Source organism: Aedes albopictus, chromosome 2 (genome assembly GCF_035046485.1).
Source record: "Aedes albopictus strain Foshan chromosome 2, AalbF5, whole genome shotgun sequence".
Classification (NCBI taxonomy): domain Eukaryota; kingdom Metazoa; phylum Arthropoda; class Insecta; order Diptera; family Culicidae; genus Aedes; species Aedes albopictus.
Genome location: NC_085137.1, coordinates 128,253,901 through 128,275,202, shown reverse-complemented (window position 1 = coordinate 128,275,202; position 21,302 = coordinate 128,253,901). Strand labels below are relative to the sequence as shown.

Sequence of the window (21,302 nt, the reverse complement as noted above, 5' to 3'; positions counted from 1 at the left end):
TCAATCGTATCAGTTTATCCGGATTCCGTATTCGTGCATGATCTGCCATAGCTGGTCGCGATCTATTGTATTATACGACGGTTTAAAATCGATGAACAAGTGATGTGTGGGCACGTTGTATTCGCGGCATTTCTGCAACACCTGGCGGATGGCGAACATCTGGTCCGTTGTAGCGCGTTCTCATATGAATCCAGCCTCATATTGCCCCACGAACTCTCTTGCAATCGGTGATAGACAGCGACATAAAATTTAAGAGAGTATCTTGTAGGCAGCGCTCAGTAGTGTGATCGCGCGGTAGTTCCCGCAATCCAACTTGTCGCCCTTTTTGTTGAAGACTTTGGTAAAAACAACCAATCCTTTTCTTGGTAGGTGCTTGAGGTAGGTGTTCCGGATTCCATCCTGTCCAGGTTTTTCAGCGTGCGGATGAATTGATTCCACCTCTTTCCGTTTGACCAGGGCAGCATTAGGAACGGGAGGTCTTGCAGCGCGAATTTGGTCGATTGCAGTGTTCACCACCGCTGAAGTTTCCGGATCGCCATGCTCTTCGTTGTTATGAGCGGCAGCAAACGCTCCGGCTTTCTCCCTGATAAAAATTTTCAATAAAATGACCATCAACTACCATTTAATAATGATAAATTTGACGGTTCAACAACAAACTATATTGTGTATGTATTTTCCTACTGAAAATGTTCTATTGAAACTACAATACGTGCACAATAAAATCAATGGCACTAGAGATTTCAATAATACAAACACCATTAATTAAATGGTAGTTGACTTGAATTTGCTCCAGAAAATTTGGATTTTTTTATGGTAAAGATACATAACAACCCCCATTTTCTATTGTAAAAGTGCCATTTACAATACATGCTATGGTGGAAAACCATAGGGTCTGTTGTCACTATCGTTTTAAACAACTGAATTAATGGTAACTACCATTCATTTCAGCGTGTTGTAACAATACATTCTGTTGTATCTCTATGATCTTTTTTATCAGGGCTGTTGTGGACTCACTGCAAGGTTACCGTTAACGTTCAACGAGGGGATGTACTTGACCGTGTTCCGGAAACAGCGCGTTAGCTTCCAACATTTGTTGCTGCCATTATCCAGGTTCTTCAGCATCGAACCAAAGTTTCTGTATCGGTGCTTTGCGCTTCTGGTGCTAATAACGTTGTTCAGGTGGTGTACAACCGATCCAATCATAGGGTCCCCTCTACGAATAAACTGCGCCTGCGCCGAACATTCCTCAAACGAATCTGCAGCTTCAGCTCGTCGGAGATATACTTCTTTGTTGGCAGGACTCTACGCGTAGGGACAGCCAGCAGCCTCTTCAGCCGCCTTGATGATCGTGGTAATTTTGCCGATTGCATCGTCCGGACGGTTCAGATTGTTGATCCAATCTGCCGTAAGGTCGACTTCCAGATCGACTTTTCGAGCGATTGTGCTACAGTTTGCTTTGTCGATGTAGCGGAAGATCTTTCCCGCCGGGGCTACTGGAATCTCAGCGTTGATGATAAAGGTTACGGACAGGTGGTCCGACGACAGTTCGACGTGTGTTATCGGCCTCGACATCTGCACCAGGTTGTTGGAGATCACCAAGTTCAGGGTAGAAAGCCTCCCTCGCCCAGTAGGAATGCGGATGTCTCCGGAGTCTCCGGAGCCTGTGTATGTAGAAGTCCGTGGACTCATACTCTTGGTGCAGGATTCGTCGTGCTTTGTTGAATTTGGTACAGTACTACATCCTAATGCCGACAGCTTCGATCGCTCGCGTCCAAGTTTCCAGCTTGGAATAAAAAGATCCGTTCCTCACCAGAATCGCTACTCTTCCCCCACGGGTGGCATCCGGCGAGTCTCGATCTGCTCTCACAAGAGTGTAGTTTTCGTGATACATTGAGTTGTTGAGCTGGACAAATGTTTCCGTGGTCACAGCGATATCGATTTTGAGGTTTCCAAGGAAGTGGAAAAATTCCTAAAACTTGTTTCGGATAGAACGGCAGTTCCAATTCAACACCTTGAGTGAGCTAAGATCGGCCATTGTAGACATACGATGATTAGCTCGCTAAGATTAGCCAAGAGGATAGATCGGTGAAGTACTAGATTTGTAGTAATGAGCTAAATTTTAGTATGGTGAGAAGGTCAATTTTCCGTTTCTGCAATGAAATGGTTCAAAAAGCGTGGGTATTTTGATTCCTTGCCTAATTTGATGCTGTTTGAGCAAAACTTTGGCCAACAGTGTTGTTGTTTTCTCCATTTCTTGCAATATAAACAACATAGTTATCCAAAGTTTTGCTCAAACAGCTTCAAATTAGGCAAGGAATCATATAATACTAACGCATTTTGCACTATTTCATTGCAGAAACGGAGAACTGACCTTCTCACCATACTAAAATTCAGCTCATTACTACAAATCTAGTACTACACCGAACGTGCCCCAGTGCTCATGTGAACTTCTCAACGGAGAACAAAATTGTTAGATGACCCAGGCTGAGGATTTCCCTGGACGACTTGAGAATAGGTAAGATTCGGTTTCGTGATGCTGCCCAGCAAGTGGCTCAAGTCACAACCCGGCCGACTGAGGGCTATTTAGTCCAGGCACCGTTGAAACCTTCACTAAGCTGTTCCTCGGATTCGGTCTCGTTCTTCTCTTTGCCTTCAAAGGCCAATTGCTTGAGGCGAGCAGGGCATCCCTTGTAGTTCGCAGTATGATTTTGGCTGTAGTTGGCACAGCGGATTTGCGAGCGGTTCTCAATGGCAGCAGTGTCGCCTCTTGCTGGTAGGGTAAATGTACCAATAGTGGTGCTATTAAATCATTTGGGCTGCAAAACGTTGAGTCGATAAGGAGAGCGTCCAATATAGCTCTGGTCCTCACAAGTTCCTACCTCATGCTTCCACGGGTCAAGCGATGACAAAGACCGCCAGCTAAGAGTTGTGTGCTTAGCTGGTAGTGCAGCCTGGGTACTGTTGTCCTTCTGACTTCAGCTAGATTGAGGAGGTACGATCCGAGTGTCTGTTCACCAAGGAGGTGCGGCTCAAACAGCGTCTGTTCTGGCATCCAGCGGCTGAGTAAGAAACGCTGCACCACGTCCAGCTAGATCCAAGGTGGTAGCCCCATCAGCGTGGTCGTCCCAGTGTTGGTTGGGACGTTAAACAGAACTGGTACGATGGCCCTCCGGCGAGACAGGAGTGTTGGCGTAGGCCCAATAAGCCACCGTAAAAATCCCCATTGCGAATAACATAGGAGAAAATACGACTCGATACAATCGGCAAAGACCCACGCGACGAAATAAGGACTACGATTGGAAACTTGGAACATAGAATTGCAAGTCATTAGGTTTCGCAGGATGTGACAGGATAATCTACGACGACCTACATCCCCGCAACTTCGACATCGTGGCGTTGCAGGAACTTTGTTGGACTGGACAGAAAGTGTGGAAAAGCGGGCATCGAGCGGCTACCTTCTACCAAAGCTGTGGCACCACCAATGAACTGGGAACAGGATTTATAGTGTTGGGCAAGATGCGACAACGTGTGATCGGGAGGCAGCCGATCAACGCAAGGATGTGCATGTTGAGAGTTATAGGCCGTTTCTTCAACTACTGCATCATTAACGTCCACTGCCCACACGAAGGGAGACCCGATGACGAGAAAGAAGCGTTCTACGCGCAGTTAGAGCAAACATACGATGGTTGCTCGCCGCGTGACGTGAAAATCGTTGTCGGCGACATGAACGCGCAGGTAGGAAGGGAGGAAATGTACAGACCGGTAATAGGGCGAAACAGCCTGCACGCCGTATCGAATGATAACGGCCAGCGATGTGTAAACTTTGCAGCCTCCCGTGGTATGGTAGTCCGAAGCACCTTCTTCCCCCGCAAAGATATCCACAAAGCCACCAGGAGATCACCCGACCATCAAACAGAAAACCAAATCGACCACGTTCTAATCGACGGTAAATTCTTCTCGGATAAAACCAATGTCCGCACATACCGCAGTGCGGATATAGATTCGGATCACTACTTAGTAGCTGTATGCATGCGCTCAAAACTTTCAACGCGTCGAAGTCGAACGCCGCGGCTCAACATCGAGCAACTTCGTAACGTAGAAGTGGCTCAAGACTACGCGCAGCAGTTAGCAGTGGCCCTACCAACGGAAGAGCAGCTTGGCGCAGCTACACTTGAAGATGGCTGGAGGGACATCCGATCCGCCATAGGTAGTACCTCGGCTACAGCACTAGGCTTCGCGACTCCGAATCACAGAAACGACTGGTACGACGGCGAATGTGAACAGTTGAAAAACGAGAAGAATGCAGCATGGGCGAGAATGCTGCAACACCGTACGAGAGCGAATGAGGCACGTTACAAACAGGCGCGGAACAGGCAGAACTCAGTCTTCCGGATGAAGAAGCGCCAGCAGGAAGAAGGAGATCGCGAAACGATGGAAGAGCTGTACCGCGCTAAGGACACACGAAAGTTCTACGAGAAGCTGAACCGCTCGCGCAGAGGCTTTGTGCCACAAGCCGACATGTGCCGAGATAATCACGGGAATATTCTCATGATCGAGCGTGAGGTGGTCGAGAGGTGGCGGCAGCATTACGATGAGCACCTCAATGGCGACGTTGCAAGTACCGAAGGTGGCGTGGTAACAGATCTAGGAGTATGTGCACAGGACGAAAGACTTTCAGCCCCTGACCTTCAAGAGATTGAGGAGGAGGTTGGTCGGTTGAAAAACAACAAGGCCGCTGGAGCAGATCAACTACCAAGCGAGCTTCCAAAATACGGTGGAGAAGCACTGGTGAGAGCACTACACTGGGTTATTACCAAGATTTGGGAGGAGGAAGTATTACCGGAGGAATGGATGGAAGGTATCGTGTGTCCCATCTACAAAAAGGGCGACAAGTTGGATTGCGGAAACTACCGCGCGATCACACTACTGAGCGCTGCCTACAAGATACTCTCTCAAATTTTATGCCGCCGTCTATCACCGATTGCAAGAGAGTTCGTGGGGCAATATCAGGCTGGATTTATGGGTGAACGCGCTACAACGGACCAGATGTTCGCCATCCGCCAGGTGTTGCAGAAATGCCGCGAATACAACGTGCCCACACATCACTTGTTCATCGATTTCAAATCGGCGTATGATACAATCGATCGAGAACAGCTATGGCAGATTATGCACGAATACGGATTCCCGGATAAACTGATACGGTTGATCAAGGCGAGGATGGATCGAGTGATGTGCGTAGTTCGAGTATCAGGGACACCCTCGAGTCCCTTCGAATCTCGCAGAGGGTTACGGCAAGATGATGGTCTTTCGTGCTTGCTGTTCAACATTGCTTTGGAGGGTGTAATCAGAAGAGCGGGGATAAACACGAGTGGGACGATTTTCACGAAGTCCGTTCAGCTGCTTGGTTTCGCCGATGATATTGATATTATTGCTCGTAAATTTGAGACGATGGCGGAAACGTACATCCGACTAAAGAGTGAAGCCAGGCGAATCGGATTAGTCATTAATGTGTCGAAGACAAAGTACATGATGGCAAAGGGCTCCAGGGAGGAATCACCGCGCCCGCCACCCCGAATTCATATCGACGGTGATGAAATCGAGGCGGTTGAAGAATTCGTGTACTTGGGCTCACTGGTGACCGACGACAACGACACCAGCAGAGAAATTCAGAGGCGCATTGTGGCAGGAAATCGTGCCTACTTTGGACTCCGCAGAACTCTACGATCGAATAAAGTTCGCCGTAACACAAAGTTAACCATCTACAAAACGTTGATTAGACCGGTCGTCCTCTATGGGCACGAAACATGGACCCTACGTGCAGAGGACCAACGCGCCCTTGGAGTTTTCGAACGGAAGGTGTTGCGTACCATCTACGGCGGAGTGCAGATGGAAGACGGGACGTGGAGAAGGCGAATGAACCACGAGCTGCATCAGCTGCTGGGAGAACCAACCATCGTCCATACCGCGAAAATCGGGAGGCTACGGTGGGCGGGTCACGTCATCAGGATGTCGGATAGCAACCCGACTAAAATGGTTCTCGAGAGTCATCCGATCGGTACAAGAAGACGTGGAGCGCAGCGAGCTAGGTGGGTCGACCAAGTGGAGGACGATCTGCGGACCCTACGCAGAGTGCGGAACTGGAGACAAACAGCCATGGACCGAGTGGAATGGAGGCGGCTACTATGTACAGCAGAGGCCACCCCGGCCTTAGCCTGACCGGTAAGGTAAGTAAGTTGTTATTAGTAAGTTATCAAGACATTACTTTCCCGTCTCATGTTTTGTTATATTAAGCTATTGATATACATCCAAGAATCTGAAAACCTCTGCAAGACTAATTGGTCATCACTTGGGATACGAGGTCAGGAACTCCACAAACAAAACCAGCTGTGAAATTTGTTTGGTTGTCATTCTTTACGGTTTGCTCATTTTGTTTTTGTTATTAACTTACTATCAAATTGTTACTTTACTATCTTACCTACTTACTTACTCATAATCAAATTAATAATTAATGTTGTTTTCGGGTTGTTATCAAGAACAAGTGAATTTCAAAATTTGTTATGGAAATGTTGTAGTAATACACTGTTATTAAATTGTTATTGAAACAAACAAAACATGTTATTAAATTAGTATCCCAGGAACAAAATTTTGTTATGATATTTGTTATTTTTCCGCTTATTACAGACAAGTTTATAACATAATATGTTATGTTAATAACATTAAAATAGCTGATTCCATTATTCAGTTATTTTGCATAAATAACACATTTTATTATGCTGTTGTTATTCTCTTCTACTCGGGGCAGAAGGATGCGGCTTGACCTTTTCCATTTCCGCATTGCGTTTGTAACGCGTGCATCTCCTCGCGGCCGTATCGCCGCAGCCTCATGTGGATTTGATATTAGCGCTGCATACAGAATTTTTGACCAGCAGATCATTCATTCCTGCGATCATATTTTGGCAACTTAATAAGAAAAAGAAGACAAACGCGTTTCGCGGATTTATCTTGCAAGGCACAATACGTTTGTGTAACGCACTCAATGGGTATTTTTCGTAATAACAAAAAACTTTGTACGCGACTCGTTGCAAAACTCGTTTTTTCAGCACTCGGCAAGCCTCGTTTGATAAATATACGCGTATGCGACTCGTGCGGAAAAAATCATCATTTTGCAACTTGTTGCATAAATAACTATATTCAATTTCTGTTTCTGAAAGGAAGGAAGTTTTTCAAAAGGAATTCGTGGAACTACTCCTGAAGGAATTCCAAGGCAAATCCCAGAAGGAGTTCCTGTAGAAATTTCCTGGAGAAATCTCTCCGGCAATTCAGAAGAAATCCATGAAGACATTCTAGGAGAAATCCCCTAAGAATTTCTGAAAGAATCTTTGAAGAAATACCTGAAGGAGTTCCTGGAAAAATCTCCCCAAGAGTAAATTCTCCAACAACTTCAGCAATCTCTCAAAGAAACCCAGGAGAATTCGCTGAATGTTTCCAGAAAGAATTTCTGAAGAAATCCCTGAAAAAAAATCACTAATGCACTTCCTGGTAAATCCTAGGAGAAACCCCTGGAGAAGTCCCTCTGAAGAATCTAGAACAAATTCCACAAAGAACTCCAGGCGAATCCGTGAAAGAATTCCAGGAGGAACTCCTTGAAACATTTCTGAAAAAAATCCTGGAGGCATAACAGAAGGATACCCTAAAGGAGTTCGTGGCGAAATCCTTGAAAGAGTTCATAGAGAAATCCTTGAAGGAATTTGAGAAAAATCCCTTAATGAGTTTGTGAAGAAATTTCTCCAACAAGTCCAGCAAAAATATCTAAAGCAATTACATGCAAAAAATCATAAAGAAATTCCTGGAGCAGTTCATGTTTTTTTTTTCAGGAATTTCTTCAGAGTTTTTTTTCCAGAGATTTCTCCAAGGACTTTTCCAGGGATTACTCCAGACTGCTTTGATGGATTTTTCCTACAATTACTTGAAAGATTAGTAATTGTAGGAAAAAATCCATCAAAGCAGTCTGGAGTAATCCCTGGAAAAGTCCTTGGAGAAATCTTAAGAAAAAAAAAACTCTGAAGGAATTCCTGAAAAAAAAAACTTGGAGAACACCAAGATGAATTTTCTCCATGAATACCTTAAGAAACTCCTGGAGGAATTCCAGAAAAAAATCCTAGAGGAATCTCTGAAGGATCTTCTACAGGAATCTTTGAACGAACTCCAAGAGAAATCCTAGAAGAAACTTCTCGAGGAATGTCTGCAAGAATTTCTGAATTAATTCCAAGATAAATTCCCCACAACATCACATTAATCCGCTGTTTTATTTTACCCCACCCGTTTCAACTTACCCCGGTGTACCTTAGTAATAAGCTTCTGAACTAAGTTATAGACAAACGATAGTCAGACCTTACAAGTAGGAGTTCTGGGAGGAATCCCTGAAATAATTTGAGAAGAAATTCCTGAAGGAATTCATGCAGCAATCCTGCATGGAGTTCCGTGGAGGAATCCTTGAACATGTTTATGAAGAAATCCCTCAAGGAATTCCGGAACCAATGCCATAAAGAATTCTAGAAGATATTCCAGCAGGAATCCCCAGACAGTTTCTGAAGATATCAGAGGTACCTAAGGTGGATGTAATCCCTGATAAATTTCCTAGAGAAATCGTTAATGAAATCCCAGTAGGAATGTTTGATGAAATTTATGGAGAATCCCTGAAGAAAAACTTAAAATCTGGATGAATATCTTACGGAATTCCTGGAGGAATCTCAGTAGGAATTTCTAGAAGAATTTATGAATTCTCGCCAAGAAGAAATCACTAACAGAACTTCTGGAGGAATGTTTGCAGCAACTTTTGAATGAATCCCTGAATAAATCCCTGGAGGAACATCTGAACGCTTTCCAGGAGAAACACTTGAAGGAACTTTTAAAAGGATCCCTGAAGGAAACACCTGGAGAAATCTGAGAAGAAAGTCATAGGAGATTCTCTGAAGGAACTATTAGAGAAATCCCTGAACTAATTGCATTCTATTCCCCTAAGGGCTGCAAAACCATGAGTCGATAAGAAGAGCGGCCAACATAGCTCTGGTCCTCACAAGTCCTTACCCCATGCTTCCACGGATCAATCGATGACAAAGACCGCCAGCTAAGAGCTAGTGTATGCTTAGCTGGTAGGGCAGCCTGGATACTGATGTCCTTCTGACTTCAGCTAGATTGAGGAGGTACGTCCCGAGCGAGCGTTTGTTTCCCAAGGAGGAGCGGAAAGCATTTTGGTTTCCCTTTCAGCTGAGAACAATTCTAATTCATTATAAGATATATTAATATAAACAAAAGAAAAGTACTGGCTATATGTAGCTTTTATATGGAGAAGAGTTCAAAAAAACCCTAGATTTTAGAATGTCTTAAAACTTATATCACATATGTTTAGGGAAGAGTGCTTCGATGAGCGGATTTGCTGACATTTCACAGGACGTCCTGAAGGATCTCGTGGCCCGTTCGGTGTCGACACCGGCCAGCTTGTGGAGATCATCGGACGGGTACCAAGGATACAGGTTGTGAACCATCTTGAGCAGCTTGTTCTGTTTCACTTTGCTTGTAGCCTCTTGCGGTGAGATTTAGTGCAGTTACCCCTAACTTCCAATGCATAGGTGAACATTGGTCAGATGATGCACTTCACCACCAGCAGCTTGTTTTCCCATGTGAGTAGCACGCTTCCTCGTGAATAAAATCGACTGAGTTTTGCCTGCATTCATTTTGATTCGCCGTTGATTCCGTTGGAATATCTGGAGATTGTTCATCGCCGCTTGGAGGTGAGTATTGATTTGTGGATCTTTGTCCGACATCAGGAAAGCCGTATCGTCTACAATACTCCATATATCATCAGTACGAGTGAAGTTAGGACGTTGTAGAGGATCTAACTCAGGACTGATCCTTGGGGCACGCCAAAAAGGATATTGTGGGTGCTGGAGATTTCACCACTTACGGCAACCTCATAAGTCTTATTTGAAAGGAACGATTGTACAATTTTGACCAGATAGAGTTGGAGATACGAGCGGAAGAGCTTGTAAACTATGGCGTCTTATCACATGGAGTCGTAGGCTTTTTTCACGTCGAGAAGAATCATGCCAGTCGATTTTCCCGATCGAAATCCTTGTTCCAACTTTTGTGCGATGCGAGCAAGTTGGTGCAGTTGGTGTTAGCTTTCAAAATTTGTTGCTGCCATTATCCAGGTTCTTCAGCATCAAACCAAAGTTTCTGTATCGGTGCTTTGCGCTTCTGGGTGCTGATAAAGTTGTTCAGGTGGTGTACAACCGATCCAATCATTGGGTCCGGTCTACGAATAAACTGCCTGCACCAAACATTCCTCAAACCAATCAGCAGCTTCAGCTCATCGGGAATTTCCTTCTTTTTTGGAAGGATTCTACGCGTAGGGCCAGCAGCCTCTTCAGCTGCCTTTACGATCGTGGTGATTTTGCCGATTGCATCGTCGATTTTCTCCGGACGGTCCAGATCGTTGATCGAATCTGCCGTTAGGTCGACTTCCTGATCGACTTTTCGAGCGAATGTGCTCCAGTTCGCTTTGTCGAAGCAGTGGATGATCTTTCCCGCCGGGGCTACTGGTATCACAGCGTTGATTATGAAGGTTACGGGCAGATGGTTCGACGACAGTTCGACGTGTGTTATCGGCCTCGACATCTGTACCAGGTTGGTGGAGAGCACCAAGTCCAGGGTAGAAGGCCTCCCTCGCCCAGTAGGAATGCGGGTGGGAGTCTCCGGAGTGTGTATGTAGAAGTCCGTGGACTCATACTCTTGGTGCAGGATTCGTCGTGCTTTGTTGAATTTGGTACAGTACTACTTCCTAATGCCGACAGCTTCGATCGCCCGCGTCGAAGTTTCCAGCTTGGAGTAAAAAGATCCGTTCCTCACCAGAATCGCAACTCTTCCCCCACGGGTATAGACGACTTGAGAATACGAAAATTCGGTTTCGTGATGCTGTCTAGCAAGTGGCTCAAGTCACACCTTCGGCCTCGTTCTTCTCTTGGCCTTCAAAGGCCAAATGCTTGAGGCGAGCAGGGTATCCCTTGTAGTTCGCAGTATGGTTTAGGCTGTAGTTGGCACAGCGGATTTGCTAGCGGTCCTCGTTGGCAGCAGTGTCGCCCAAGGTAAGTAAAAGTAAATTTACCTTGGTGTCGCCTCTTGTCGGTAGAATGCACTCCGATGTCTGGTGCCGTTTACCGCATTTCACACACTTTGCCTCCAGGTGGCAGTTTCTCATTCCGTTGGCATCAAAAGCACTGGACGACGTCTGACTTCTTCTTGGAGTAGTAGGTACATACTAACTTTCAATCTTGGGCAACCACGGTGTTGCAGAGGGCCGAATTGAAAGATTTCCATCCTGGGCGATTGCCAGCCATCGCCTTGATCTGTGGCCAGGTCAAATTCCTGTCGACTTGCTTGATTTCGTTGTTGAGGCTGCGCCGCCATGAGCCTCTGAGTCTGCCTCTGCTGCGATGTCCTGCTGGGTTCTAATCTAACGCTTCCGACCCTGCGTAGAGTGTGGCCGACCCACCTCCACTTTCGATCCCGAATTTCTGTCGCTAACGGCTTTTGATGACATCGACGATGGAGCTCCACGTTGGAGATCCAATAGTGAGGCCACCATGCAGTTATATACCGCAGGCATCTATTGATGAAGACCTGCAGCCGTTAAGTTTTCTCCACTGATACACACCAAGTTTCACTGGCGTACAGCAGCAAAGATTTCACGTTCGAGTTAAAAAATCGGATTTTGATGCGTCGACTAATCTAGTTGTTTTCCATACATTTCTTAAACTCCCAAAGGCAGCCCTCGCCTTCTTGATCCGTACACCTATGTCGATCTTGGTGCCGCCATCGACCGCCATTTGGCTACCAAGATATTGGAAGCTTGCAACATTCTCCACTAATTGCCCAGCTACCGTGAAGCTGGACGGGTTGCCAGTGTTTACATCCAACGTTTTGGTCTTGTTGCCGTTGATGGTAAGATCTGCCGCCGAGGAGCGATTGGTAAGATCATCGAGCTTGCTTTGCATATCAGAGCGCCGTTGAGCTAGGAGAGCAACGTCATCAGCCAGTTCGAAGTCATTTAGGTACTCCATGGTAATGGGTTGCCACAGCAACTTGCGATTTGGTTCACGATTAATCGCACCTACCAGGATCTCGCTAATTACGATGAGAAACAGTAGCAGTGATAGGATAGATCCTTGCCTCAATCCAGCAACGACCCGGATGGGTTAGGACAAAACACCGTTGTGCAGTACTCTGCACGAAAATGCCCTGTACTGTGCTTCAATGAGGCCGATGATTTTCTCATTGCGTCTGAAGGCTTTCCACATGTTTCCGTGATTGAGACGGTCGAAAGCTTTTTCGTAATCAATGAACACCAGGCAGAGAGACTCTTGGAATTCATTGATTTGCTTCAGAATGATACGGAGCGTGACAATATGGTCCACACAGGATCATTCTGCACGGAATCCTGCTTGTTGTTGTCGGAGAGTTGCGTCAAGCTTCTCTTGTATCCGGTTAAGGATCACTTTGCGGAGGACTACATGATGCCCCGTCAATTATCACATACAGTCAGGTCACGTTTTATGGGTACCTTTACAGGGTGTCTACTCATAACTCAAAATAAAAATCCCTGAGTTTTCCAGGTTATTCAAGATGAAATATTTAAAGTTTATAATTAAAAAAATAACCCAAATTTAATTTTTAGAAAATTTGGGTTATTTTTTCAATTATGTCGGCCAAATTGCCTGAAACTAGATCATATTCAACTTTGAAGCAGGATTTGATGCCAACTCTGAGTTCAACAGGTTTCAATAAAAAACCATGACGAAGAGAACAAAACTGCCGAAAATACGTAAGTTTCCCTACTCTTCGAAAATTCTTTCAAGATTTCTGAGCATAATTCCTGGAATTTCTTCCAAAGTTTCTTCCTGGCTTTCCGCAGGATTCTTTCATATGAGATATCTGTACGTCCCGATATTTCTTGCAAAGGTTTTCCGATATACTTCTAAAGATTCTCGCTAGATTCCTCCTGAAGATTCATCCAAAACTATTCAAAGTTTCTTTAAGAATGTCATTGGTTGAACCTCGTAGCCATTCGATTAGAGTCCGGATGGATGAGGGTTCGATTCGCGCTCCAAGCGATTAAATTTTTCCCGAGAATAGCTTCTTATCCGTAGCCACTCCGTGTTAAGTTTCGTTCAATCGGTACAGCCGCCGGCTGAAGCCAGTGTCCATGTCTTTTTTAGTGGTTTTCCGGGACAGCTATCCATAAACTATTGGATTTTTACCAATAGTTTTCCGATATTCCTCTTGTTTTCCTCGTGGAATTTCGTCCGCAGCTGCTTTCAGGATTCCATGAGGTTTTCAGAATTCCTCCTAGGATGTCCTTAATATTTCTTCTCGGGATTACTATTATCTAGAACTATTTTCGAGATCTCTCATTTTTTTCTCAGGTTTTTCCTGAAGTTCCTGTCGAGATTTCTTCAATAACACTTTGCGGAGTTTCTCGCAAGATTTTATTTGAATTCCCTCGAATATTTCTCCATGAATATCCTATAAGGTATTTCGTAAGTTATCCCAGGAGACATTCTGAGGATAACCCGTAGAAGAATCCCTGCAATTACTTTGGGAGAAATCCCCAAAGGAGTATTCAGAAGCTCGGGAGAATTTCTGGTAAAGATTCCGGGAAGAATTTTAGGAATAATGCTCAGAATATCTGTAAAACCTCTCAGGTTGATCACTGCAAGAAATCCGTTACAACTACAAGAAACAGCCTGGCTCTGGAAGAATGCAAGAGAAGAATGCAATAAGAAAAATCAGCAATAACTCCTGTAGAAATCCCAGAAGGCACTCTGGAAAAAAATCTTAGGAGAAAATCCAGGGTAAGTTAAGAAAAAACTCTGAGAGACATCTCATGACCAACATCGGAAGGAACCTTCTGAGAGAAGTTCGAGGAGATACTCCGAGAAAAACCTCAGGTAAAACTTCAAAATAAACCTCGCAAAAACTTTTAACAAATTCCTGTAGAAGACCAGGAAGAACATCTCGAAGAAAGGCAAAAGCAATGGTTTGAAGATATAACAGGAAAAAAATGAAAGAAATCTCTTGAGGAACTCTTGCAGTAAATTCGTGAAAACTTCTACCGAAACCCTTGGAGGAACTTTAGTAGAAACCCCAGTAATAACTGCTTTAGCAACTGTGAAAGAAATTCTGTGAAGATCTTCTGGGGAAGCCCCAAGAGGAACAGCGGAAGGAATTGGGTAAAATTTCCGTGAGGAGTGCCGAAAGAAATTCCACGATTTATCCCGACAGATATTCTTATAGAGTATTCGGGATAAATTCTGGTAGAAATCCTATAGAGATTTCTTTAAGAAAAACACTGGAGGAACTTGTGATTTGCCAGGTTCCCACTTCGGGTATATTTGTTGCCTACCACAAATGACATCAATCGATCGGTCATTTCTTAAGTCTATTCCCAAGCAGGAATCACCCAACGCTTTCCCGCAATCCAACGCACGACTTACCTCTCCGAACACTTCACTGCACAATGGCTGACGATCGACCTGCTGGCGCGGAAGTGAGACCGTCGACGCTGTCGCCGTTCCTTGTGTGGTGTTGCCAACATTGTCGACTGAATGACTCAGCTGTCTATGCAGCTAGCGATCGTGAGGGGTAGGAACCTCACATAGGTTAAGCACAATACACACCTCACATTCTCCCTCTTCTCTCAAAAAAAATAAAATAAATAAATAAATCCAATAAAGTATTATTTTCCATCCTCAATTTAAGATAACCGGCCTATTTTGATTTATTTTGCTCCTCACGCAGATGTAATCAATTGTAAAAAATAAACACATCTCATACACTTCCGTGGAAGACGTCAGTTTTGAATTTTAGTCTTGATTTTAGTCCATTTTACGTGCTGATTTTATGAATCAATTTTGACAGGAGCAGGTGTCCTAACATGTGAATATCAATATTATCATCAACATTATTGTCGTTTCGTTACATCACTCGTTCTAAGTTTACCCACTTTTGTGTCCAACAAGACCTCCTTTGGGTGAAAACCAACTGACCAGTGGGTTATTATTATTATTGCCACTATCAACGGTAAACTGCTTACCAGCCACAAACTGCCATAAATCATCCATAATGCTTTCCACGTTATTTCATGGAATATCGCGGTTCTCCCTAAAAACTAAATTCGGAAGTTTTTTTTTTGGTTCCGATAATGATTTATCGTGTTTAAAAAATAAAATACTCAATTTAGCGTTTTTTTTCCGTGTGTACGCTTGCAGCAAACAAAACGAAATGAATTCATTCTGCTGCAGAGGCACAGTTATATTGACAGCTGTCAATAATCAAAGCTGTTTCATTTCCATATCATTCCTTCGTCAGCTGTCAATATCAGGGGGCCAGCAAAAGGCAAAATCACCGTAGCTTACAACAAAAACACGTTCAAAATTGTTTGTGCTAAAAATTTATGCATTACACAATTTCTCACTGATTTATTTGCTATCTCCGCGTTGTCGTGTAATTTCGAACGATTGCACGCTAAAATTTTGATAACCTTTTGCTAGTTTTACACGTTTTACTTAAGTAACAACGTATGGTAATGACTAATTCGCAAACGTCGTGCACATCCCAAATCTGTCAGAGTGCCCAAAAGTGTCAATTTCCCAAACATGTCAAATTCATGTGGACTACGGCTCATCTATTCGTGGTTGACGTTCGCGCTACCCCGCTGGTCAATATCCATTCCACCGATGTACATAATTTTGTTTTGATACCGCCCGCTTCTAGAAGATTCCACAACGCAAATTATTATCACCTACGACCTTCTTTTGGCGAAATAAAAACTGAGGATTGGTGTCAGGATAATACGCTTCTCCCTGGAATGCATACGTGCCTACTACAGCCGAGGGAAACACAAAGAAAACAACGAAGAATGCTAGCTTTTAGGAATCAACTTCCCCTGGAACGCTCCGCTGCAAAAAACAATCCAGGATCAAATTTGATGCTTTTTGAAATTAAAGAGCCATGGAAAATCAAGAATAAGGAAAAAATGTAAGTAGAAGACGTGGAATGTTCAAAGTGAAAATTAATTTATTTGAACATCGACTTTTCTAGTTCATTTATGAGCCGGATAGTTTTTCCCTGTTGCTTTATTTCAACTACAACTTCTCGACGGGCTGCACGTAGCTATCAAGGTGGCGCGGAGCTCGACGTTCCCGAATTGGACGCGTCGTCAAGGAGGGGCCTTGGTTGGATAGATCTCCAGCTGCTTCCGGCTCAGGATTCCTCCACTCATCGACTTTCCTTGTCTGGGTCACGTGACGTCGAACCAGAACACCGTCCTCATCGCGCAAAACCAAACTTCCATTGTTCTCTTCGACCACAGTGTAGCGCTTAGGGTCGAATCTTGATTGGCCTTTGGTCTTCGCTCGGCGTTCAAGTATAACTGTATCATTTACAAGAACTTTACAAGGCTTTGCACCACGTCTTGCATCTTCATGTTGTTTAGAATAAGTTTTAGCTTTGTCATCTCTTGAGTTTAACAAATTTTCATCAACGTCCGCTTTTCCACGCTCCAACAAAGGTAACCCTCGTTGTATCTTCCTGCCGTGTAACACCTCTTCCGGTGGCATCTTCGTGATAGAGTGGGCAGCCGAGTTATGTGCTTGGACTGCCGCTTGGAGTTCTTCTTGATAATTGTTACTTCCGGAATATGCAGCACACATGGCCTTATTGACGACCTTCATGAAGTTCTCTACTAAACCATTTTGTTGTGGGAAAAACGGAGTCGAGAAAATCATCTGTATACCTCGTGCAGTGCAGTATTCCTTATAATCCTCGCCATTGAACGGAGGCCCATTGTCGGATTTAATGGCTTTTGGGAGGCCTTCTGCATCGAAAATTTCGTCCAAAACCTTCTTCGTGTGCTCAAAACCAGTAGATTTAACAGGCCTTGCGAAAGCATATCTGGATCTGTAATCTATGACCACGAGAATGGAAATTCCTCCATATTTCGCATATGGGCCGTTGAAGTCAACAGCCACCTGTAGATGGATTAATTTAGAAACAAAGGAATAAGAATTTAACTTTACAGAAGTGTAATTACCGTCTCCCACGCGGTTTTAGGAGCAAAAACTCGCTGCATTGGAGTGGGCTTTTCTGGTTTTCCATTTACAGCGCACGTTTTACAGGATTTCACCCAATCATCCGCATCTTTGGTCATTCCTGGCCACCAAACGCGTTCTCGAAGAATGCTTTTGAGTTTGGCGGACAAAGGATGGCCAGAATGTGCGACTTCCAGGGTTTTTCGACGGAGTTCACCAGGAATAACGGCACACCCAAGCTTCGTTAATAAACCTTCTTGGTAATGAAGATCGTTCGAGATCGCATGATACCTTCGTAGGTTGTCTGCCCAACTTCCCGAAGTTAGCGCCTTAATAACCTGGAATACACGTTATCATTGATATTATTACTATCTGTTAATATTTATATATACATTTTTTTTTGGTTCCTTTGCCTTACCTGTTGCAACGTTTCGTCTTTGGCAGTATATTCTCTGATTTCGTCTACCGTCAGAAAACTAACGGTGTTAGCTTCCAAACTCGCAACTTCCCACGGGCTGAACTCTTCGTTGAAGGCTTCGTCATGGCCTTGATATAAGCGTGACGATGGGTCTGCAATGTTGTCCTGCCCTTTGATGTACTCCACTGTGTAGCTATATGGGCTGAGTCTCAATGCCCAACCGTCTGCCCTAGTTAGAGCTCTTTTCGTGTCCTCCCGCGTACGATTGAAGATAAACGCTATACCGCTGGCATCGGTTCGCAGAGTAAATGGTCGACCAAGCAAAAAGTATGAAAAGTGCTCTACAGCCCAAACTGCGGCGAGAGCTTCTCTTTGGTTTTGGGCATAGCTTCTTTCCGTGGACGTCAACGATTTAGATGCGAAACTAATTATGCGCGGGCTTCTGTCTTCGCATTCTTGTACAAGAACGGCCCCCAATGCATAAGGCGATGCATCAGTGTAAAGGACCGTTCGATCTCGGTCGGAAAAATAGCCCAAGGATGCAGTGCAGTTGATGATCTTGGCCTTCAAAGCGCGGAACGATTTTTCTTGCTCTTCGCCCCATTTCCAGGTTTTTGTTCCAATAGTTGACCAAAGAGGATTTGAAATATTTGCGAAGTTTCGAATATATGGACTCACGAACGAGGCCAACCCCAGGAAGCTACGCAATTCCGATACTGTGGTAGGACGTCGAAATTTTTGGATTGCAGAGATTTTTGCCTCTTCAATATGGAATCCGTCCTGATCTAGTTCGTGCCCCAGGAAAGAAATCCTCGTCTTGTCATACTCGCATTTGTCAATGTTCAACGTTAGGTTGTTCTCCTTAAAGATCCGCAGCACCTCGGCAACAGTCTCATGTAATTCTTCCAAAGTTTCCGCGAAAAGCAAGACGTCATCAATGTACACTATCTTGTTTTCTACTGGCTCCAGAATTCGTGACATTTCGCGTTGAAATATCTCCGGAGCGCAGTTCACCCCGAACATAAGACGTGTAAACCTGAACATACCGCCTTCTGTCAAAAACGTCGTTAAATCTCTCGAGTCAGGACTCAGCTCCAGGTGGTAATAGGCGCTTTTCAAATCCAGTTTTGAAAAATACTTCGCACCGTGTAGTTTGACCTTCATTTCGTCTAGTAATGGTAGACGAAAGTATTCACGCATAATGGCTCGGTTAGGTGCCCGCATGTTCACAACTAATCTGAAATCATTTTTTCCTTTTGGTACAGCAGACATTCCGCTAATCCAACTCGGAGCTGTCGTCACCCTTTCGATGATTCCGCTATTCTCCATTTCTGTTAAGCGACGACGAGCCGCGTCACGGTAAGCGGCCGGAATGTTGTAGTATGCGTTCCTGGTGGGAGGAACTGATTGGTCGACACTAAACTTAACACTGACGCCAGGCATTTTTGGAAAATATTCGTTCTGCATCTCCTCGGAGTTATTGATTGAACCAACGAACAATAGTTTTAAATCACTTGCCGTTGATCTGCCAAGAAGTGATCGCTTTCCTTCGGCTACAACCAGGAAGTCAGCTACAACTGAAATATTTCCCCCCACTGTTTCTATGTTCGCTCGAAAAGCAAAATCAATTTTCATGGGAACACTCGTGGCATATGCTCGTAATCCGCTATCCACATCCTTCTTAATAGGCGTAATTTTCGCATGACCGCTTTCGTAATCCTTCTTCAGGTTTCTCCAATCGGTCCCTCCGATGACGTTAGCGTCCGCTCCAGAATCAACAAGGAACTTAACAACACTCGAATAACCCAGACGACAGTCAATAAGGACATCCTCGAGAGAAAGTGTGTTTATCTAGAAATGAAGCAACAATAACACATTAACATCCGAATTCATGTATTTAATCAGTTTCAAGTCACATCAAATAAATCAACTTATTATACCTCTTCCATTTTAGTTTCCGGCAAGGCTTCCTGTTGAACCGGCGCATCTTGAACAGCATTGACTCGTTTCTGCCTGCAGGCAGCAGCAAAGTGGCCAACAACGCCACAGCTGTTGCATTTTTGCTTCGACGCTGGACATGGCCGATTCCAATGACTCCAACGGTTGCATCTTGAACAGCGCTGACGACGACCAGTGGGCAAGTTATCGTTGAAGCTGCGGTTGAAGCGTTGTTGTTTGTCGCGTGAGCCGAAATTTCCACCATCTTCACCACGACGCTTTCCGTTGAAGCGACTCTTGAATGTTGGCCCGCGCACTTGACTTATCATTGGATCCTGCACGTTATCGCGACGTATTTCATCTCCCTGGTATGCTTCATCTCTCATGGCCGACTGAACGATGAAATTCGTCTCGTAGCCGAATGTTCTTGAAGCCCTGGCCAGTTCGCGGTTCGACATACCCTTGATCAGCTGTGCTCGGACGAATCTTTCCTGATCATCCGAGCTGTACTGACACAGTCGTACTTTTTCCATCAACCTGGCGTGGAAATTGACAACGGACTCACCTTTCTCCTGTTGCATACAAGTGAACGCTTGATGCTCTGCCGCCGTGTCCGTCAGGGACCGCAGATGACCTTCAATGTTCTTGACAAATGTTGTATAACAATACTCGTCATTGAGGTTGGGTCTTAGTCTGGCGGCGCGTACGATACTCTGTAGTTCATCACCCATGGAGAGGAACAATAATTGAGAGCGGCGAGCTGGGTCGTAGGCGTTAGAGAGGGAGGCAGCTATCTCAAAGTTCTGGATGTACTTGGTCCACTCTTGCCACATCTTATTCGCGGGGAGGCCTTTAGGAAAAGGCTTAATTTGGTCCCACCTGATGTTAGTGATGCTCCTCGTCGCTTGTGATGATGATGGCAAATTCCGGGGACAACTCCAGCTCTCATCGATGTCGTCGCTCCTGAGATTATCGTCCTGGCGCTTCTTGATTCCAGATGTCAACTCAGCAACAGTACGCTTCAGTTCAGCCACCTCTTCTCGTAGCACCTTGTTCTCCTGATCCGGGTCAACCACGACGTTGTAATGATCTGTATTGTCATCTCCTTCCGATTCGGAACCACGAGAATGCGGTATGCGAACGTACTTTCCCGCCGATGAATCGATTACGTCCGTATCACCCTCGTCAACCTCTAGGTCGCCTGAAAGGCGATGAATCCGAACGTATTTTCCCCCTGACGACATGTTGCATTCGAAACAGTTTTGTTGTCAGAACTTATCTGGGAAAACAAATGATTCGTTAATTGCCTCGCTTGCAGAACATTGGTTGCTCTTGTTATTTTTCGGCCCACAATTAGCAATGTTTCGACGTTCTCTCAATTCTGGCAGTCCTGATACGTCCTTCAAACTCTATGTTGGCTGTTGTCCCGACACGCCCTTCTATTTCGTATCCGGCGGTTGTCCCGACACGCTCTTTTTTATTTCAAATCCGGCGGTTGTCCCGACACGCCCTTCTATTTCAAATCCGGCGGTTGTCCCGACACGCCCTCTTTTATTTCAAATCCGGCGGTTGTCCCGACACGCCCTTGAACAATTCTTATGATCTCTGTTCCGATAGTTCACTAGCTTTGCCACTTCCATGCATTATCTTTGGAAAACGATCGACAAAAAAAAGAATCACGTAAACGAACCACGCCATGCAAACTTGGCCAAACCGTCGAAACATTCTAATGTCATTGCCTTCCCCATTCGTCGGGTGATTCCATGCTTTGTATTAGAGATTCTAAAATAAAATCCTGG

General features: G+C 44.8%; 1 protein-coding gene across 1 annotated transcript; it reads right to left on the bottom strand.

Annotated features, from left to right (window-relative positions):
* Positions 1–16,202: 16,202 nt before the first annotated feature.
* LOC134286199 (uncharacterized protein K02A2.6-like) lies at positions 16,203–19,008 on the bottom strand. Its single transcript, XM_062847778.1, has 4 exons — positions 18,392–19,008; positions 17,566–17,851; positions 17,150–17,485; positions 16,203–17,087 (listed from the first exon to the last, which is right to left on the bottom strand). Exons 1-4 carry the CDS (start codon positions 19,006–19,008, stop codon positions 16,203–16,205), a joined length of 2,124 nt encoding a protein of 707 aa, XP_062703762.1.
* Positions 19,009–21,302: the final 2,294 nt, after the last annotated feature.

Bases quoted from the DNA above. Each gene is read 5' to 3' on its own strand.
- LOC134286199 (XM_062847778.1), bottom strand. From the start codon at position 19,008: ATGCCTGGCGTCAGTGTTAAGTTTAGTGTCGACCAATCAGTTCCTCCC. The intron at 17,486-17,565 runs GTAAGGCAAAGG...CGTGTATTCCAG, and splicing joins AAGACGAAACGTTGCAACAG to GTTATTAAGGCGCTAACTTC. The intron at 17,088-17,149 runs GTAATTACACTT...ATCCATCTACAG, and splicing joins CTAAAACCGCGTGGGAGACG to GTGGCTGTTGACTTCAACGG.